This window comes from Ursus americanus, chromosome 30 (assembly GCF_024610735.1).
Source record: "Ursus americanus isolate L20-20 chromosome 30, mUrsAme1.1.p, whole genome shotgun sequence".
NCBI classification, from domain to species: Eukaryota; Metazoa; Chordata; class Mammalia; order Carnivora; family Ursidae; genus Ursus; species Ursus americanus.
In genome coordinates this window covers 18,602,592-18,623,116 of record NC_142156.1, presented here as the reverse complement: position 1 = coordinate 18,623,116, position 20,525 = coordinate 18,602,592, and the positions used below count along the sequence as shown (strand labels likewise).

Genomic DNA, 20,525 nt, shown 5'->3' with positions numbered 1-20,525 from the left:
GTTCTTACACAGATAAGAAGACAGGCAGATGTTTCAAAAAAACATTTGAAAAAGCATCATGAAAGAACTTAAAAGCTGTAGCATCTGTGAGTCCTTCTGGAAAGTAAGCTGTCTGCTGATAAAATCTGGCCATGAATCAAAATTCAGGCTTTAGCTGAAGAGAAATTACGGCAAAAGGACTAGTACTGGTGTGAGAACTAAATGCAAGTAAATAGACAACTAAGCTAACGGCTCAGGGAGCTACAGATACAGAATAGAGTCATGTTTTAACTTTATTTGGGAATTATTTCAAACTGCAAAAAGTTATAAAAGGAGAACACAGAATACTCATATACTCTAAGGACTTGTTTTTACCGAACTGTAGCGCAGTTACCAAATTCAGGAATTTTTAACACTGTTATTTAATGTACAGGCCATATTCCTGTTTAGGCAGTTGTCCCAGTAAATGTCCTTTATTCCCTCCCTACCCCCCATCTGGTTCAGGATCCAGTCCAGGATCATGCATTTTATTCACTGACTTTCATTTTCTTTTTCTTTCATTTCATTTTCTTTATCTGGAATGCTTCTGCCTTTCTTTGTTTTTTATGACTTGACTTTTTTTTTTTTTTAAAGAACAGGCCAATGATGTTGTATAAAAGCCTTCATTTTGGGTTTGTGTGATGTTTACTCATGATGGTTATGCATTTTTAGCAAGAAGATAATTGATGTATCCTTCCAAGAGGCATGCGATGTTGCTTTATCCCATTTATTGGTGATGTTAATTTTGATCGTTTAATGAATGTGAGTTTAAAACATTTGCAAGATAAAAAGAAAAAAGGAAAGAAAAAGGAGAAAAACATAGATATACAGAGAGAATATTGACTAACAATACATGAGGTGATAGAGTGGAAAGAAAGTGGAAGAAAGCAACCAGGAATAAAAATTAGAGACTAAGTTGACACGTGCGTCACTGTGTAAAGAGCTACTTCTTATGTATTGGCCTCACTCAGTCACAGTCCCCCGCCCTAAGAATCAACAGCATTCTTGGCAAAGAACCATCATATCTATGTGTATGTGTATTTGAAAATACAAATATATTAATATATATATATTTTGTGGTTACAACAGATTTTCAGGATACGAGGTTTAATATACAAAAGTCAAATCACTGTTTTATATACCAACAATGAACAAGTGGAATTTGAAGTTGTAAACATAATACCATTTATATAAACACCCCCCAAAATGAAATACTTAGGTAAACTTAACAAAATATGTACAGCATCTAAGGAAAAACTACAAAACTGTGATGAACAAAATCAAAGAAGAACTAAATAAATGGAGAGATAGTCCATGTACATAGATAGACTCAATATTGTCAAGATGTTGGCTCTTGGGGCTCCTGGGTGGTTCGTGCGGTTAAAGCATCTGCCTCTGGCTCAGGTCATGATCCCCCAGGGTCCTGGGATCGAGCCCCATATCAGGCTCCTCCTGATATCAGCCCCATATCTCCCTCCTCAGTTTAGAGTCTGATTCTCCCTCTGCTGCTCCCCCTGTGTGCTCTCTCTCCCTTCCTATCTGTCGAATAAATAAAATCTTTTAAAAAGTTGGCTCTTCCCAACACGATCTATAGATTTAACAAAATTTCAATCAAAATCCCAGCAAGTTATTTTGTGGATATTGAGAACCGATTCTGTAGTTTATACGAAGAGGTGAAATAACCAACTGAATATTGAGGAAGAGCAACGAAGTTGAAGGATTGACACTGCCTGACTTCAAGACTTAGTATAAAGCTATAGTAATCAGTACAGTGTGGGATTGAGAAAATAATAGAGCAGTGCTCAGAAATAGACTTACATAAATACAGGCAACTGATTTTTGACAAAGGAGGAAAGGCAATACAATGGAGCAAAGATTGTTTTTTCAAGAGATAGTGCTGTAACAAGTGGACATCCATAAGCAGAAAAGTGTATCTAGACACAAATATTACATCCTTTATGAAAACTACATTGCAGTGGATCATAAACCTAAATGTAAAATGCACAACTATAAAACTCCTAGGAAATAAGATCAGGGAAAACCTAAATGACCTTGGGTACAGTGGTGACTTTTTAGGAACAAGACCGCCAAAGACATGATCCACAAAAAAGAATTGATAAGCTGAACTTTATTAAAATTAAAAACTTCTGTTCTGTGAAAGACAATGTGAAAAGAGGATGAGAAGACAAGCCAGACTTAGAAAAAATATTTACGAAGGATACATCGGATTAAGGACTGTTACTCAAAATAGACAAAGAACTCTTAAAACTCAACAATAAGAAAATCAATAACCCAATTACAAAATGGACCAAAGTCCTAAATAAACACCTCCCCAAAAAAGATATGTAGATGGCAATTAGCATATGAAAAGTAGCTGAACATCATGTCATTAGGGAATTGTGAATCAACAATGAGATGATACGATACAACTATCAGAATGGCCAAAATCTAAAACATTTGGCAACACAAATGCTGGTGAAATTATGGAGGAACAGGAGCTCTCATTCATTGCTGGTGGCAATCCAAAATGGTACAGCTGCTTTGGGAGACACTTCAGGAGTTTCTAACAAAACTAAACATACTCTTACCATAAGATCCAGCAGTTGTGCTCCTTGGTATTTACCCAAATGAACTAAAAACTTAAATCCACGCAAAAGCCTGTGCGTGGGTGTTTATAGTAGATTTATTCACAGTTGCCAAAACTTGGAAACAACCAAGATGTCCCTCAGTAGGTGAGTGAATAGACTGTGGTCATCCAGATGATGGAATATTATTCAGCACCAAAAAGAAGTGGTCTGTCATGCCATGAAGCCACATGGAGAAACATTAAATGTATATTACTGACTGAAAGAAGCCAATTTGAAAAAGCTACATACCCTATGGTTCCAAAGATACAACATTCTGGAAAAGGCAAAACTATGGAGATGAGAAAAAGATAGTGGTGTGGGAGGGGTAAAGGGGGGAAGAACTGATGAATAGGGATAGTACCAAGGATTTTTAGGGTAGTGACACTATTTTGGTTATACTGTAATGGTGGAAACGTGTCTTTATACATTCATTAAAGCTCCTAGAATGTACACTACCAAGAGTGAACCTAATGTGAACTATGAACTTTGGGTGATAATGATGTGTCAGTGTAGGCTTAGTGCTTGTAACAAATGTATTATTGTCGTGTGGGATGTTAATAGTGTGGGAGGATGTGCATGTGTGGGGACAGGGAGTGTCTGAGAAATGTCTGTGCTTTCTGTTCAGTTTTGCTATGAACCTAAAACTCTCTAAAACGTAGGATTAATTAATTGAAAAAAGTTTGTAATTTACCCATAATAACATTAAATGAGAATGGATTAAACACTGATTAAAAGAGTGTTGGCAGAGGTTGGCAGAATGAATTTTTTAAATAATGATCTAACTATATGCTATTTGTAAGAGGCACAGCTTAGATTCAAAGACACAAATGGTTTCACAGTAAAAAGATGGAGTAAGATATTCCCTGCCAACAGTAACCAAAAGCAAGTTGGAATGGCTATACTAATATCAGACCAAATAGGCTTTTAAGACAAAAATTGTTACTAGAGACAGAGAAAGACATTTTATAATGATAAAAAATTAAGAAAATATAACAATTATAAATATATATGCACCTAATAATAGAGCTCCAAAATATGCAAAGCAAAAATGGATAGAATTAAAGGAAGAAATAGGACGCCTGGGCGGCTCAGTCAGTTAGGCATCTGCCTTCGGCTCGGGTTGTGATCCTGGGGTCCTGGGATCCACTCTTGTGTCAGGCTCCCTTCTCAAGGGGAAGCCTGCTTCTCCCTCTCCCTTTGCCCCTCCCCCTGGTTGTATTCTCTTTCACTTGCTCGCTCTCAACTAACAAAATAAAAATCTTTAAAACGCTAAAAATATAATTAAAGGAAGAAATAGACAATTCAACAATAATAGACACTTCAAACTTCAATACTCTAGCTCACTAATAGAACAATTAGAGAAAAGATCAACAGGAGATAAAGACTTGAACAACACTACGAATCCGCTAGACCTAACAGTCATCTGTAGAGCACTCCACCCAGCGGGAGCAGAACACATATTCTTCTCAGGTGCACAATGGAACATTCTCCAGGACAGACCATAAAATAGTCTCAATGAATTTATTTATTTGTTTTTAAAGATTTTCTTTATTTATTTGACAGAGATAGAGACAGCCAGCGAGAGAGGGAACACAAGCAGGGGGAGTGGGAGAGGAAGAAGCAGGCTCCCAGTGGAGGAGCCTGATGTGGGGCTCGATCCCATAACGCCGGGATCACGCCCTGAGCCGAAGGCAGACGCTTAATGACTGCACCACCCAGGCGCCCCTCAATGAATTTAAAAGGATTGAAATCATGTGAAGTATGTTTTCTGACCACAATGGAATGAAACTAGAAATTGTAACACAAGTACTTCAAATGTTCTCATTTGCATTTCCCTGTTGACTAATGATGTTGAGCATCTTTTCATGTCCTTATTGGCGTTTTAATCTCTTCTTTGGTCAAGTGTCTATTCAGATCTTTTGTCCATTTTTAAAAAAAAAAGATTTATTGGAGAGAGAGCGTTTGGGGGGGAGGGGCAGCAAGAGAGAGAGTCCCAAGCTGACTCCACGCTGAACGTGGAGCGTGATGCAGGGCTCGATCCCAGGACCCCGAGATCATGACCCAAGCTGAAACCAAGAGTCGGACACTCAACTGACTGTGCCACCCAGGTGCCCCTCTTTTGCCCATTTTTAAATTTGGTTGTTTGCATAGTATTGAGTTGTGAGTGTTGTTAGTAAGTTCTGGATACAGGTTCTTTATCAGGTTGTGTTTTGCAAGTGTTTTCCGAGTCTGTGGCTTGTCTTTATACTTTCTTAACAGTATCTTTTGAAGACCAGCAGTTTTAAATTTTGATCAAGTCCACTGACAGGGCTTAGAACCAACAACACTCCAATATGAGTGAATACACTTAGCACCTAGATTTTGGGTTTAAGTGTACTTCTTTTTTTTTTTTTTAAGATTTTATTTATTTATGTGACAGAGAGACAGCCAGCGAGAGAGGGAACACAGCAGGGGGAGTGGGAGAGGAAGACACAGGCTCCCAGCGGAGGAGCCCGATGTGGGACTCGATCCCGGAAGGCCGGGATCACGCCCTGAGCCGAAGGCAGACGCTTAACGACTGCGCTACCCAGGTGCCCCTAAATGTACTTCTGCATTTAAAAGATTCATAGAGAAATGGCTGATTCCAGGGCTGGGGCAGAGAGAGTACAAGATGAGCCTGGAATATCTTGTATACCAGGAAGCAAGGAAGTGCTTAAAGAGTACTGGAGATTAGTCAGATGCATATCATAATCATGTTAAAGGGGTTCCCACTGGCCAAATCTGAGATAATTTGAACATCAAAAGAAATATTGATTAGTGATGGAGCATAGCCTATTGAATAACCTTAGAAACCATGATATATCATGGAAACAGATAGATATAAATAAATGAATGGAGGAAAGACGAAGACCCTTTCTTATGGTGAAATGACAACTAATAAATAGGTGAAATGATGGAATTAGGGAATCACCATTGGGTAACCATGATGGTAGTACTTTATTTAGAGAAGAATCACCAGTTGGTGCTAAAAGAAATGGGTTGACATTTTGCTGAGGAGCAGGATGCTTGCACATTTTCGAAGTATCTCTTCACAAAATACATATTAATTACAAAGAAAAAAATAATACTTTTATGATGGAGAAGCATGGAAGATGCTTCCTCAACCAAATGATCAAAGTTCCCCTCACCAAAAAACAGCACCGTGTGCCCCTTGGTCCCCATTGAGGATGACACAGATCAGCCCTGTGGTGTTCCTGCCAAAAAGTGCGTGGTCTTATGAATCCAAACTGATATTGTGTTTGTTGGCCTGTGTGCCTCAAAAATGTCAAGGTCACAAAAAATTAGGGAACAGTGAGGAATTAGATTAAAGAAATATAGCTACTAACTGAGCTTGTCAACCTGGATTGGGTCCTGGAGCAGAAGAAGGAAAAAATGTTTCCTGTAAAGAAATCCATAGCATAAGTATTCCACATTTCTGTTTCGTGGAAATTCAGGCACAAAGCACCCTCCAAGAAAGGGAGAATCTCTGCATACTTATTCTTTAAAGTGTTAGATGATTTTTTTCCATGTTTATTAATAATTTGTATTTTCTCTGTTGTGAATCATCTGCCTTTATCCATTTATCTTCATTGTAGGTACTTCTCAGTACCTACTTTTAATTATAAAACAGCTTCCTTGTTTAAAAAATAAATATAAACTGTATAAAAGGGCGTAAAGAAAAAAAAAAGCCCCTCCACATCCCACTCTCCAGATGTTCTCCCTCTTATTTTAGTTTTTAAGGTTTGTCTCCCACCCTTTTTCCTTCTTTTCACTCTTTAAAAATTTCTAAATATTTTTTGTGAATTACTCATGCAGCAAAAACATACATCTTTAGTGGACGAGGGAAGCAGAGTTTACATTGAAAAAACTGAATGTTTTATCTCAATAGATTTTGTGCTAAATATAATTTTATGTTCAAAACACACGTTTATGTATATTTAAGAACTTTAAAGGTATGACGACCTCATAGCAAAGCATATGCATAATTGATACAAAATCGGAAATAAGACCATAGCTGTATACAGTGAGCTAGTAGCTTAAATTCTGGGCTGTTGGCTACTGGGTATTTACCCCAAAGATACAGATGTAGTGAAGAGAAAGGCCATATGCACCCCAATGTTCATAGCAGCATTGTCCACAATAGCTAAATTGTGGAAGGAGCCGAGATGCCCTTCAACAGATGACTGGATTAAGATGTGGTCCATATATACAATGGAATATTACTCAGCCATCAGAAAGAACGATTACCCAACATTTGCAGCAACATGGATGGGACTGGAGGAGATATGCTAAGTGAAGTAAGTCAAGCAGAGAAAGACAATTATCATATGGTTTCACTCATTTATGGAACATAAGAAATAGCAGGAAGATTGGTAGGAGAAGGAAGGGAAGAATGAACGGGGGGTAAACAGAAGGGGGAATGAACCATGAGAGACTGTGGACTCTGGGAAACAAACTGAGGGCTTCAGAGGGGAGGGGGTAGCAGACTGGGATAGGCCAGTGATGGGTATTAAGGAGGGCCCATATTTCATGGTGCACTGGGTGTTATATGCAAATAATGAATCATGGAACACTACATCAAAAAAAAAAAATTCTAGAATGAACAACCAGAAAAGAAAAAAATGAATGAATGAATGAATGAATGAATGAATGAATGAATAATGAATTCTGGGCTGTTAGAAACCATTCCATAGTCTTTGGTGTTATCCTTTGATTTAGGAAAAAAACAACCAAAAAACACACAAAGGAGTGTATCTCACCCCTTAGGTTTTTTTTTTTTTTTTTTTTTTTTTAAGATTTTTATTTATTTATTTACTTGAGGTGGGTTGGTGGAGAAAACACAAGCAGGGGGAGCAAAAGAGGGAGAAGCAGGCTTCCCACTGAGCAGGGAGCCCAACAACATGGACTCCATCCCAAAACCCTGAGCCGAAGTCAGACGCTTAACCGACTGAGTCACCCAGCCCCTCACCCCTTAGTTTTATTAACTGTGAGTTGAAATTGCTGTTTCAATATAGTAAACTCTGTGTAGTACAGATCAGGGGGTGGGGGGTGAGTCTTCTCTCCCAGGATTAACTAACTGAATCTTTTGTTTTTCATCCTTCATAGAATAATAGAATTTTAGAACTAAAGGGCCACTGGAAATTCTCTTCTAACTTTCTTGTTTTATAGGTGAGAAACCAATGCCTGGAATGTGGAAGGCATGAAATGAGGCCCATGTGGAGTAAACAGCTTGTTCCTAACCCCCCATGAGTTAGCGACCCTTGATCTGTGTGACTACAGTGAAGGAGCCAGAATGTTAACAGTGAAGCTTTCACTCATTCATTTAAGAAATGAATGAAACATTTATTGAATGTTGAACATACAGCCTGTACTGAGGAAGGGGAGTCATTCGGGTCACAAATGATTTGTAAATTAACAACTGTACATGATGCTCTGCTCTTTCTTTCATTGCCAGTGAGGAAGGCCCATGGCTTTAGCTGCCCCGGAGCCTGGGAATGGGACACGTGGAATGAGAACTAGGTCTGTCTGTGGACTTCTGTAACGAACTGAACTTTTTTGTGTGTGTTTTTTTCCAGCTAGAAGAGGAGAGATCTGTGCTCAATAATCAGTTGTTAGAAATGAAAAAGAGGTAGGCTTTCTTTTTGTGTTTACTGTTGCGTGTATGTGTTTAATTAGGAAAATGTCAGAACATGATGCCTACGGTGACTTGTGGAAAACATGCCACCTTCTTATATTCAGAAAATTGGATTGTGGTAGTTTGGTGCTCGTGATTGATAAGTGATGAAAATGTATTTGCAAAAGTTACAGTATTAATTACCAAGACAAAGAATAGGTTAACTTTTAAGCCGCCTTCAGTTGCATTTAGTCAGAAGTGTTCAAAGATCAGATTGTCTCGTTATACTGCTGTTACGTCCTCATTTTCAGGAGCTAAAAATGCTGTAGTTTTGCACAGAGTAATTGATCGGCATATAAATACTGATTGCATTATATAAAAATTTTAACTTTTCAATAATAATGTGCTAGCGTCAACTTGAATGTTTCTATTTTTCAAAAAAAGAGCGTTGTTATTGTTATTCTCTCATGGTAATCAAATGATACTGAAATGGAAACCTTCCAGCACTTTTGAGTAAGGATGAACCGGCCCAGAGAAATAACCGTTGAGAAGCCTGATGCTTCTATATCCTGACAGTCTCTGCTCTTTTAAATGTGCAGTTTGTGTCTAGAGAAGTTCTGCGCCTTACGCTGCACACCATGCAGTCGGCGTGTGCCCTTGCTGACGACCGCAGCCTGTGCGGTACTGAGGAGATGGGCAGCGCACTGGGGACACACTTTTTTTTTTCTTAATGAAAACGAAACTTAAAATAACTCCTTAAGAATGTCTTAATCAAGAATTCATCCCTGCTGTTGCACAGTATTTTATTCTTTCTTGTCAGGGCGGAGGAAGTTCCCCTCACCGCTGACTTGCGTGTTTTACCCTGGCAGCGTTTCCTCCCGCCAACATGGCGGTTGCCTAGGAACTGAGGCTCTATTCAGCCCACAAAGATAGTGGGATCCACAAGCTGCATTCCAAAGGACGTTAGGCCTCGGTCCAGGGGTGCCTTTCCTCCTTTCTTTTTTAAATTAAGAAATACTTACATTCGTTCTTCTGTCAAGTTTCACACCAGAACCCGCGCACGTTTCATCAGCGCCCCCACCCCAGTCCAGCCAGCTGTCCTCCAGGCGGCCATGAGCTGTGGTGACTGGTCTGCCATGCCTTCCCCGGCACCTGTGTGCAGACAGCCACAGCTCTGCCCGGGGTGTGGGGGCGTGCGGTGGCGGCAGGGCGGGGGGGGGGGGGGCTCCGGTTATTTGATTTTACGTAGATAAGGCTCTGTTTCTCTAAAGAGAACCTCCCTATGCAGTTATCAGGGGGGTGTGAAAAAGTTAATAGGGTTTATTCCTGTGTCATTCTGGTCAGAGAGCATATGAAAATGGGCTGGTGTAATTAAGCAAGTACTGGCATTATCCCTTTGTGTTCATAATTCACAAACTTCATCTCAGAACGACCCAGTGAAATAAATGGTGGGGCTTGCATTTACAAAGGATGAATGAAACGAAAAGCCCAGAATGTTAGGCAACTTGGCCAAGAACTTAGATGCAGGCCTAAGACCGAGGGCTTCAGATTTTTATGATGCGGGCTCTTTTCTCACTGTACATTTATTTATTATTACTCTTAAATCTTTTTTTTTTTTAGAGTAAAGCTGTTATGTTTTCTTAGTCTTTACCATGTGACTTTAAATTACATGCCTTTGAAAATGTGATCAGGCGTGTGACTTTTTTCTCGACTTAAAAAGATGGAACAAGTTTGGGTGCTTGTTGAGGCCACTTCTTATTTCACCAACTTTGCTCCCATTTTAAGCCCTGGATAAGTTTAGGAGACCGTCTCCTGAAAATGACTCTATGTCAATAAATGCAGATAGAGGTGGTTATTTTTTCTGAAAGTGAAAATTTTAAAAACCTAGCTTCTCCTACTTAGCACTGTTATTTTGTCAGTTTAGTCCTCGTGGAACATTATGTCTGAAATCTGAATGCAAATATACTTTAGCTAATAATTTGGGCCCTTCAATGCCCTCTAAAAGCCGGTTTGATGATGGATTCATATGTAGGTCTGTGCGTGTGATAGTTCAGTAAATTGAGCATCGTGTACTGAGAAGGATTTGTTATGCTCTTAATTTAAAAGGCTGGAAACTACTTAAATCATAAAGGTATTTGCAATGTAGTTGTTCATGCAAGAACTGAGATCTTAGTCAAGAGTTTCATTGAGAAGTGATAACTGAACACAGTCACAGTAGTATCTAATTGTGTCGTTCACAAGGTGATTATACTGAAGTGCAGAACTTATTCCTGACCTCTAGGCACAAACTACTTACTATTCAGTGGTAGCATTGTCCTGTATTTGCTACAGTCTTTTGGTATCTGAACATTGAATTGCAAGCAACATGTAGTAAAGGTTTTTCTCCTAACTTTAGCATGTAATCATTATTTTGGAAACTGGTTTCCAAGTTAGGCAGACCTCTTTCAAAACGGGCTCCAAGAAACCTGGCAGAGCAGAGCCATCCTTGAATTGCTCTGCCTGACGGAAGTAGAGAAGCGGCCTCCTCCGTCCACTGAAGCCTACAGCAGATTTGGGAGCATGTTTGGCTTCCCTCCCTTCTCTAGGCTTTGTGGTGTCACTGCAGGGCCTTGAGAGCCCAAATCTCAGACATGGACTCTGGAGTCAGAATTAATGCGGTTAGTGTCAATGCAGGATCAATGTCAGGAATGGAAACTGGTTGGCGATACCGTCTACGATACCGAGTCTGAAGCGGTCCTGTGCTTCTTCAGCTCATTAAGCTCACTGTGGGTTGCTGACTGTCTGACTGTCTCGAGCCTGCGCTACTTACCAATGCTCATTTCACCCTCTCTTTTCCCTTCCCTACTCCTGCTTCCTTTGCTCTATCTGTGTGTCTTTAATGGTAAGACTAAAGAAAGTCTATCCACGTTATAATAAATAAATTTCATATATTTTTAGTAAAACAAATGTTGTATATATTTTTGGCTGCCTTTGTCCCTCTGTGTCTTGCTTTTGTTTTGTAAAATATTCTCAGCAGTACACACACACCACACACCACACACACGCCGTTTTTCTACCTATATACAGCAAAGAGCTTCAGCGCAAATTTAGCTCTCCTTACTGTACCTGCATTTCTCTTCATGTTTCTAATATTTGGTTCTTGTTATCTTGCATTTCTAAAGCTTGCCCAGTAACACTTTAAGGTATTTGCTTCATTACTAGAATTTATTTCTTAAGTAAGTAGTAAGGAAAGAATCTGGGTAATATGTTCCCCTTAGGGGAAAGATTTCTGGCCCCCATGGCTGTTCTTTCATATCATGTTTATCTTCCCTTCTTGATACTTTCAGTAACACCAAGTCACTCTGGCCAGCATGGCTTCCAGGTAACAGGGCCCCCCGCCCCCGGCAGTGTGGTTTGTGACTCAGATATCTGTAATGTTGGCATAAGTGGTTTAAATTAGTCCCTCTTGGTTTGCACAGTGGGATTAGGGCTTAGAAATAGCCTAGGAAACCAGCAATGAAATATGCCACAGAGGCTATTTGTCCTGTCATTTGATATATAAATCACGAGGCAGATCCCTTTCTTAACCATGTGTCTTTCGATAACCTGCACAAGAAACGTTCTGCTTGCCATCTTCCTTAGAAAGCAGCCTCCCTCAGGGGTTTGTGTGTATGTGTTAAGCAAAGGTTCCCGTACCTTTTCCCTTCTGCCAGCTGGTGGTGTCTCTCTCCCTCCCTGACACAAAGACCCTACAAGATTTTGGCTGCCTAATTCTAGTTCTGATTATAGAAGAACTTAACTCTGTTCAGTAACCCCCAAATCCTGGTAAAACTACATTTTTCAAATTTGACTTGGGTTTATAACAAGTGAAACTCTTGAAATATTTTTACAATAGAATAAACTACCAAATAAGTTTAATTGAGACTTAAGGAGCCCCGGATTTTTTTTTGATAACTTCAGATAACATCAGATATTTACTTTCTAGGTGGAAGAAGTGCCTGTCTATTCCTTCCATTAAAATCTTTGCTTTGTTTTAACCTAAACAAGATCCTATTTCCTAGCAGGGTGTTGTTCACTTAGTGATTTCACAGCACCAATACCCACCCCCCTCTCCAGTGTTCATATCATGCTTGGGTGTTGAATTCAAGAAATTTCTGTAAGTCTCAGATTCTTTTCTTACTACTTATCCTTCTGGAGTGTAAGTGTAAGCCACACAACGAGATAAATACAACACTTATATTTTCATCTTTGTGTAGAATTTCAATTTACCATAAATCATGAGAATTCTGTAATTCGTGTGCCGGATATCTTGGGTCTCACTAACCAGACATACATTCTGCCATTTCTAACCTGGGCCTCAGTTTCCAATTCTTCCAGTCGGTTCTAAAACAGACTGAACCATGACCTGCTCCGCATTCACTCAGTTCCTTCTTCTAGGACCGGGAGCAGTCTGGCTGCATGTTGTTGAAGTTTCGAACTCTCACTGATGACCACCTACATTAATGCAGTGTCGTAGGTTGGATGGTCTGAGGCTAGCTAGGACGTTTTTTTTTTTCCAGTCGTGTTTTTCCCAAAATATTTTTGTGATACAAGGACTTTTTCCCTCTTGTTTCACACTTCATGTGATTTTTAAAACCTTTTTATTTTAAAATTTTAGATTTACAGAAGAGTTTTAGATTTATAGCAGAGGCAGAACGTACCCTTCACCCTGTGTCCCCTGATAAGCCCATCGTACACTCCTTGGTACATTTCTCAAAACTGAGAAAGTAACGTTGGTGCAGTTTGCTTAGCTAGACTCTAGACTTTATTCTGATTTCCCCAGTTTTCCCATTAATGTCTTTTTCCTCTTCTGGGATTCAGCCTAGGAAACCACCTTGCATTTAATGGTCATGCCTCTGCAGGGTCCTTCAGTCTGTGACAGTTCCTCAGTCTTTCCTCGTCTTTCATGACCGTGGCACTTTTGGGTGCATATAATTTTTACAACAAAAATATAAATACACACACACATAAACACACAGTAGCCTGCCCTTCTGGGTTGTATCTATTGTGTCTTTGCCCTCCGTCCCTGTCTTCCCTTCATCTTCCCCTTCCTTTTTCCACCCTTGACTCTGGGATAAATGTTTCCCTCTCATTAAAGCCTGGTTCCACTCCCTCTGCTGACAACCAAATGCTGAGTCAGGCTGATAACATAAACCAAGCGCTCTGATGTCCTCCCTCTAGACACCCCCCCCCGCCCCATACTTTCGTTCTACACCTGGAAATCCATTTTAACATTTCTGTTCCAGTCTTTATGTCATTACCTTTAATTTCTTTGAGCAACGTAATGTCCTTTCCAGATACTATGGATGAAAAGTCATAATCCTTCAGTGTGAATAGTAGTAATAACCTTTGCTACTGTTTTGGCCCACGAGATCTCAAAAACACATTCTCGAAAGTTGCTAAAAGTTACTGAAATTAGTGAGAACCAATCGATACCTCCAGCATAAAACTGCTCTGCATGACATCCGTGTATACTCGCTTTGCATGTGCGTATTTTAATTGTTGTTATTGCTTGGTAATAATTTATTCAAGAAGTAACAGAATTCAGTTGGGCGGGTTGTAGATTTTAAAAGAATTCTTTGGGGGTTACAGTCTTGTTTTGTTAATTCTTCCTCTTCCAAAGTTATTAACTTGTTTCTTTAAATTCAAATGGATACAATGATATGCAGAGTCTGGCATGTCTATGCATAGGTAAACTTGTTCTCCCTCACAGTGAGTAACATTTCACATAAAATTTTGCAAGCATAATAGCCTTAGCCCCCTTTAAAACTTCCCCGTGATACTTTTTTCTTTACGTTAACTCAAGTTAATTGCGTGTTCGTTCTAGGGCTGTTGTATGCTCACCACTCTCTCGGTTGATTTCTGGAATTTTTTTTTTTTAACTCTTTGGTCTTTTAGAGAATCCAAGTTAATAAAAGACGCAGATGAAGAAAAAGCTTCCTTGCAGAAATCCATCAGTATTACTAGTGCCTTACTCACCGAAAAGGATGCAGAGCTGGAAAAACTGAGAAATGAGGTAGAGTACCATCTGAGGGGACGTTCCCGCTGCCTCCTTCTGTTGCAACCTCGAGCCTAAGCTAACCCGCTGCGTTTCAGGTCACAGTGCTCAGGGGAGAGAGCGCCTCCGCCAAGTCCTTGCATTCGGTCGTTCAGTCTCTGGAGTCTGATAAGGCGAAGCTTGAACTCCAGGTAAAGAACTTGGAGCTTCAACTCAAAGAAAACAGGAGGCAGCTCGGCAGCTCCTCAGGTATAGTGATGGCCCCGTGGTGCTTCTTTCTAACACCGCCGTTCCCTGCAGAGGAGCTATTGTTAGTGAGATGTCCCTGGAAGGCAGCTGTTGTGCTGCCCGACTGGCCCACCTACCTTTGGCTCTCCCACCACCGAATCAGATAAGGGCCAGTCATGACCCAGGTCCTCTGCACAGGGCTGTGCTGGTATGCCCCCTTCTGGAGTCTTGGCAGCAGTAGGAGACTTAAGTGACAGCTGCCCTCCCAGTAGCAGCTGTGGGCTCTGAAAGCGCACCGCCATCCCGGGGAGCAGAGGTCCCTTTGTGAGCAAGTGATAGCTGGCTTTGCTGCTTGGAGTTCCAGGTGGGTGTGACGGGCATTCTCCGCAGCAGTGGGCCAGCCCCGAGGGAGCACATGAGCGGGGGAGGGCCAGTGTGTGTGTACGTCCCTCAGGGCCCCAGATGCCGGACAGGAACCCATGCACTGTTCCCAGAGAACACATTTGGGAATTCCACGTGAAAATATGTGTCTGACGCTGGCCTATTGGTTGCAGTAACCCAGGAAAAAAGATGGCAAGTTTTGTGAATCCCTGTCCATTTTTTTTTTAATTAAGGTAATACTGATACTCAGGCAGAAGAGGATGAAAGAGCCCAGGAGAGTCAGGTAATATTCCTTTTTTTTTTTTTTTTTTTTTGCTTGGCTTACTCACTGTTTTAAAAGATCATTTAACCTTTTGAAGAGGCAATATGTTCATATGGTCTAAACAATAAATAATATTAATAATGCATACAGTAGAAAATCTCCCTCCACACACCGTCTCTCGTCTGCTCAGTTCCCAAGCCATCAAACAGGTAATCATTCTTATTGGTACCTTTCTAAAAAATCCTTCTGAGGTTTAAAAACCTGTATATAAAAACCAAAACTAGTTGTCTTTTCCTCTCCTTTTTGACACAAATGGCGGCATATCTCATCTTTTTAGTAGCCGTATAGTATTCCCTTATGTGGATGTTCTGTGATTTAATCAGTTCCTTGTCAGTTGATATGACCTTTGGGATGTTTCTGATCTTTCAGGTGTATTAGGAACAATGCTATAATGAATTATCTTGAACATCTATCATTTTGCAGATGTACTAGTATTTCTTTAGGACAGATTCCTAGAAGTAGAATTGCTCTGTCAAAAGATTCCCTGCTCCTCTTGACCTTAAAAAGACAGAGTTCTTGAAAACTGTTTCCCTAAAGCCAAAATTATCAAAACAGCCTTAGTTCTAAAAATGGGATTATATGGAGGCCAACTGTTCTGTATTTGGAAATATAATTGCACATAAACAACTAATGTCCATCTTCAACTTTAAAAGTACAGTTTGGTTATATTCTGTTCAAAACTCAAAGGTACACAAACCATCACGTTTAAATAAAGAGAGATTTAGTGAGTCTGCAGTTTTAGTTATCCAACATCTCCTTCGAAAGACATGAAAGGGTTCAACAGATGTACTAACTCACCTTGGATAGTGTTGTCTGCTTAGTCTGTGCGTCTGAGAAGCGTAGACTCAATTAACCGTTTTTTCTTCTCCCCTTTCCTCTCTCTGCTTCTGTTTCATCTGCCGCTGCCAACACTGTCTTCCAATCAGCAAATGGTTTGTTTTATGTTTCCTAATATGTGCTCGTGTGTGGGGGAGGGTGGGGTGTGTGTGTGTGTGGTTTCCCACTATACTTACATCCATTTTATGGCTTTTTCTTCTTCCTGCAGTGTAGCTCCTAACAGGATAAAGTCTTAGAAAATGTACACCTCCCTTCAGTGTTGGAAGGGGTCCCCTGCAGAGATTCCTGAAGCTAGTGCTTGCTAACTTTGTTTCAGAACTTGCGCTGGCAGGAGAATAAGGCCAAATACTTCTTTAAAAAGTGAAATATATCATTTTTAGTATTATAAAGTAGGATTTATTCAGTGGATAGAGAAGTTGGACCTTTTTATTATATATTATATAAGAGGGAAAAAACATTTTGTTTTTAAATTGAAGTGCCCGTGGTTTGAAAGGAGACGTTAGGACAGGAATGTCTCCTCCTAATGGTCACCTCATTGTCCCACTGCTCAGTGAATCTTAGCACAGGTGCTCCTTGTACGTGTGGTACCTGAACACTGCCCTGTCGCCATGTGCCACTGTCTCCTCAGCTGAAAGGGAGCTTGAGCCTTCTCTTTGAAACACCTTCATTTCCTCTGAAGATAACATGTATTGACTGTCCCACTCTGACCAGTCAGTAGATGTTAAGCGGCGGTCGGAGGGGAATTTCCATGAACTTGTTCAGATCTACAAAGCATAAAAGTTCTCGATTTGTTCTAGAGCTTAACCAATTAACTGGTTATGCTTTTTGTAGAGTTTTATATAGGTTTGTGTGTACATATAAAACGTTTAAACGTGGGCTCCATAATGGCCACTATTTGCCCCTCCTGTGATGCCCAGCACATTTTGCAGCCATAGTGTGAAAGTATACTTTCATGACGTTTTTGATACTCCAAGCATACATTTAGACATTTTATACATTTGTTTCTTTTTTTTCCCGGACAAATCAGATTGATTTCCTAAATTCGGTAATCGTGGACCTTCAGAGGAAGAATCAAGACCTCAAGATGAAGGTGGAGATGATGTCAGAAGCAGCCCTTAATGGGAATGGTGATGACTTAAACAGTTACGACAGGTATTTTATATTAAGCAATACTGATCAGAACCTTTGTTCCGCCTAAATAAAGGAAGAAACAATTGCCTTGCCCATAAATCGATTTCCATAAATCTGGCAAGAGTGATATAACACTATAAATGGTTCAGTGTGAAAATTTAAAATGTGGACTGTAGAACGTATACTTGAGGCTCCCAGACTTAGCCATAGTTAGTGCTTGATTAGTTTTTGTTCTTTGAGAGTGATACTGCCTCTTGAATTTCATCTGATAGAGATGAGTTTCTGATTATACATGTTAACATTTTTAGTGACGACCAGGAGAAACAGTCCAAGAAGAAACCTCGCCTCTTCTGTGACATATGTGACTGCTTTGACCTCCACGACACAGAGGACTGCCCCACCCAGGCGCAGGCGTCGGAGGACCCTCCCCACTCCACACACCACGGCAGTCGGAGCGAGGAGCGCCCGTACTGTGAAATCTGTGAGGTGTTCGGGCACTGGGCCACCCACTGCAATGACGACGAGACATTCTGATGGGACCCCCAGCCGTGCCGGGCTCATCAGACGCACTAGCATGTAGGCGACGGAACACCAGCATCGTGTGTGCAGACTTCCGGAGAACTCACGTTATTTTTGACCCCATCAACAAATTTAAGAAAATATTTTGAGCTTCAATAAATCACCCTTTTAGTTTCCCCTTATAATTTAAAATAATAAATAGTAGGTGAATTTTCACCTCTAATTTTGTCTTCTTGATTTTTAAAAGTTCTAACGAGACATTGCACCAGATGCCATTACATTTACTGTCTCGAGGAAAATCTCCTAGAACAATCCCTACCCTCACAATACCTTATTTAAGTAACTTTAAATTATGCTGTTACTTTTCATATTTGCACTAAAATTTTTCCAGGCTGCGTTTGTATATTTAGATGTTTTGGTTAAGCTTTGACACTGGAATGAGTTGGGAAAATGTGCCATTTTGCATTTTCATCTACTCATTTAAAGTATTTTATTCTTAAAGAAGTATCTGAGCTCTTTGCACTACCTGATGTCAGTAGTGCCTTTATTTCAGGCTTGATAATACTTAGGTGTGATTATAAAATCATGAAAGAGGTAAAGGGAGGGGGAAGCCCCGAACTGCTGTGGGGACATTTGATAATCTCTATGCTGCACCTACTCACTCTGCTGTGGTGTTTTCTTTGTTGGTTTTGATTATTTCAGCTTCTATATATTATATGTATATATTTTTTAAAAATCTATATTTTGGGAAAAAACACAATGTCTTTCTTTTCAGATTTTTTACCTTTATGAAAAAGAAAACACATCAAGACGTGATGGACTAGGCCAGAATATAACATCACATGGCTTTGCAACTATTTTTTCTGTTCTCATTTTGTTTCTTTATCAGATATAAATAACTGGGAGAATCTTCTACAAATTTGTTTCTTCAGCAGATATCCCCAGCAGTCAATTAACTAGATAATAAGCCACTATAAAACACCTAAATTAACCAATCTACAACCTTTACAAGTTTTTTTACTGTGTTTTTAGATGAATGTATGATGAGAAATTCAACGTTAATAATTTTGGATTTTCTTATCACAAAAAATAAAATGAAGGACCTCAACCATCAGAAGTTTATCAACCAGTTTGAATCTATTATCTTCATTTGAATGTCTTCTAGGATATGTAAAAAGTAATAAATGTATCTTCCATGCTCCATGTATAATAAGAACTTCTATAATTGTATATATGCCTTTGATGTATTTTTCCCTTCAAGATTATCAGATGTGTGTCTGACAAGTGAAAAACCTGTAATGGTTGAAATTTTTGGTTATAAACATAATAGGAAGTGTTTCACAAACAAAATGTAAAGCAGTATTAAAATTTGAGCAAACAAGTGTTCTGTATCTACTTTAATAAATGGTTCTTCTTTTTTGCCAGTTGGTAGTAAACTGATATTATTCTCAGGTTTATTTGTCATAATGTTTTTTCTTTAAATGAGCAAGCACTATATATCCAAATAGAAATTTCTACTGCAGTCTTGTTGATGAACAGCTTTTAAGAAATCAATGTGTCTCCCATCTCAAAGCATCCTATGACCCACTTAACATAAAGGAAATACTAAGCGTATCATCCATGCTGTATCACACTGTACTACCTGACACAAACATAAATGGCACCAGGTAACACCAACTACCCATCCATGAAGTTTTGGAAAGAAACTCTGAAAGTTGCTGGGATGTTCAGCAAAATGATTACTGAACCAAACATTTGTTTTATGATTACAGACTCCCCAACAGGTCGATATTTCCAAAGCAGAGTTATTAGTTGAACAAGAACGTTACTTTTACCTAAATAATACCCTGACACTAGTCCTACAGGATTAAAAGACTCAAACTATAAACTTACTGTGGTAATCATTTTGCAATTTATACTTAGGTCAAATCATGTTGTACACCTGAAACCAATACAATGTGACAATGTGTCAATTATATCCATAAAAACTAAAAAGAAAGAGAACTCTAAGGTCTGCAATATTTATAGGGCAGTATAACAATGTTTCCAAACATTGGGTATCTATACAAGTTAACCACCTATGTTGATCCTCTTCTAGCATCCCGATCCTGTCTGAGGAGGATAGCTTATCATCCTGGTCTTGCTCATTTATACTCACGCATGTTTGGGATTTCACTAGCCCTGGGCATTTCACCTCTTAACTCTTAAGTTGTGGCTTTATTTAACAGTTCGTGACAAGCCTTGCTGAGCTCAACATGTATTCTCACAGATGGTGCCAAAATAATATACATTTTCAGTTGCGTAAAAAGCCTGCACATGTGACAAGAATTTGTGATACAGGTTGAGAACCACTGTGAAAACTGGATTGAGAAAAAGGGCAAGGAGCAGTCTGCATGAGTGGAAACAAGTTATTTTAAAATCTAAATGGTTTTGGTGGAATCACGGAATTGAGAGTACAAGTGTGTATATACGTATGATTGACGGATTGCTTTTCTGCATCATCCCCAAATTCTCTCTGCTTACTTCGTGGTAGTTGTTTAGTGAGCCCTTTCTTCATAATAAAAAGAGTATATAAAGGATTGAAAGGAGCCATCTACTCGAAGACCCAACATTTTCAAGCCTCTTTTACATCCCAAATAGTCAATTTCCACCCTCGAAGTATTGAAACGCACATACCCACCTAAAACGACAGTTATTAAGCAATTAAGTTTCGGGCACCCTTCTAAGTTTTTAATATGAAACATGACGTAAATTCCATCTTTTTGATCATCACAACTTACAAGGTAACATATGAATTTTACTGATGCAGTGGGA

The 20,525-nt window shown here is 39.5% G+C and overlaps 1 protein-coding gene across 6 annotated transcripts in view; it reads left to right on the top strand.

Annotated features, from left to right (window-relative positions):
* CLIP1 (CAP-Gly domain containing linker protein 1) overlaps positions 1 to 19,135 on the top strand; it is a 117,063-nt gene extending 97,928 nt beyond the window's left edge. For all 6 annotated transcript variants that reach the window (XM_045777814.2, XM_045777804.2, XM_045777798.2 and 3 more), the window contains 6 exons: positions 8,240 to 8,292; positions 14,194 to 14,311; positions 14,392 to 14,542; positions 15,136 to 15,185; positions 17,089 to 17,213; positions 17,501 to 19,135. In XM_045777814.2, coding sequence (XP_045633770.2) covers positions 8,240 to 8,292; positions 14,194 to 14,311; positions 14,392 to 14,542; positions 15,136 to 15,185; positions 17,089 to 17,213; positions 17,501 to 17,726 — 723 coding nt within the window. In that variant the 3' untranslated portion in view covers positions 17,727 to 19,135. The remainder of the gene's footprint in view (positions 1 to 8,239; positions 8,293 to 14,193; positions 14,312 to 14,391; positions 14,543 to 15,135; positions 15,186 to 17,088; positions 17,214 to 17,500) is intronic.
* The last annotated feature ends 1,390 nt before the right edge of the window (positions 19,136 to 20,525 follow it).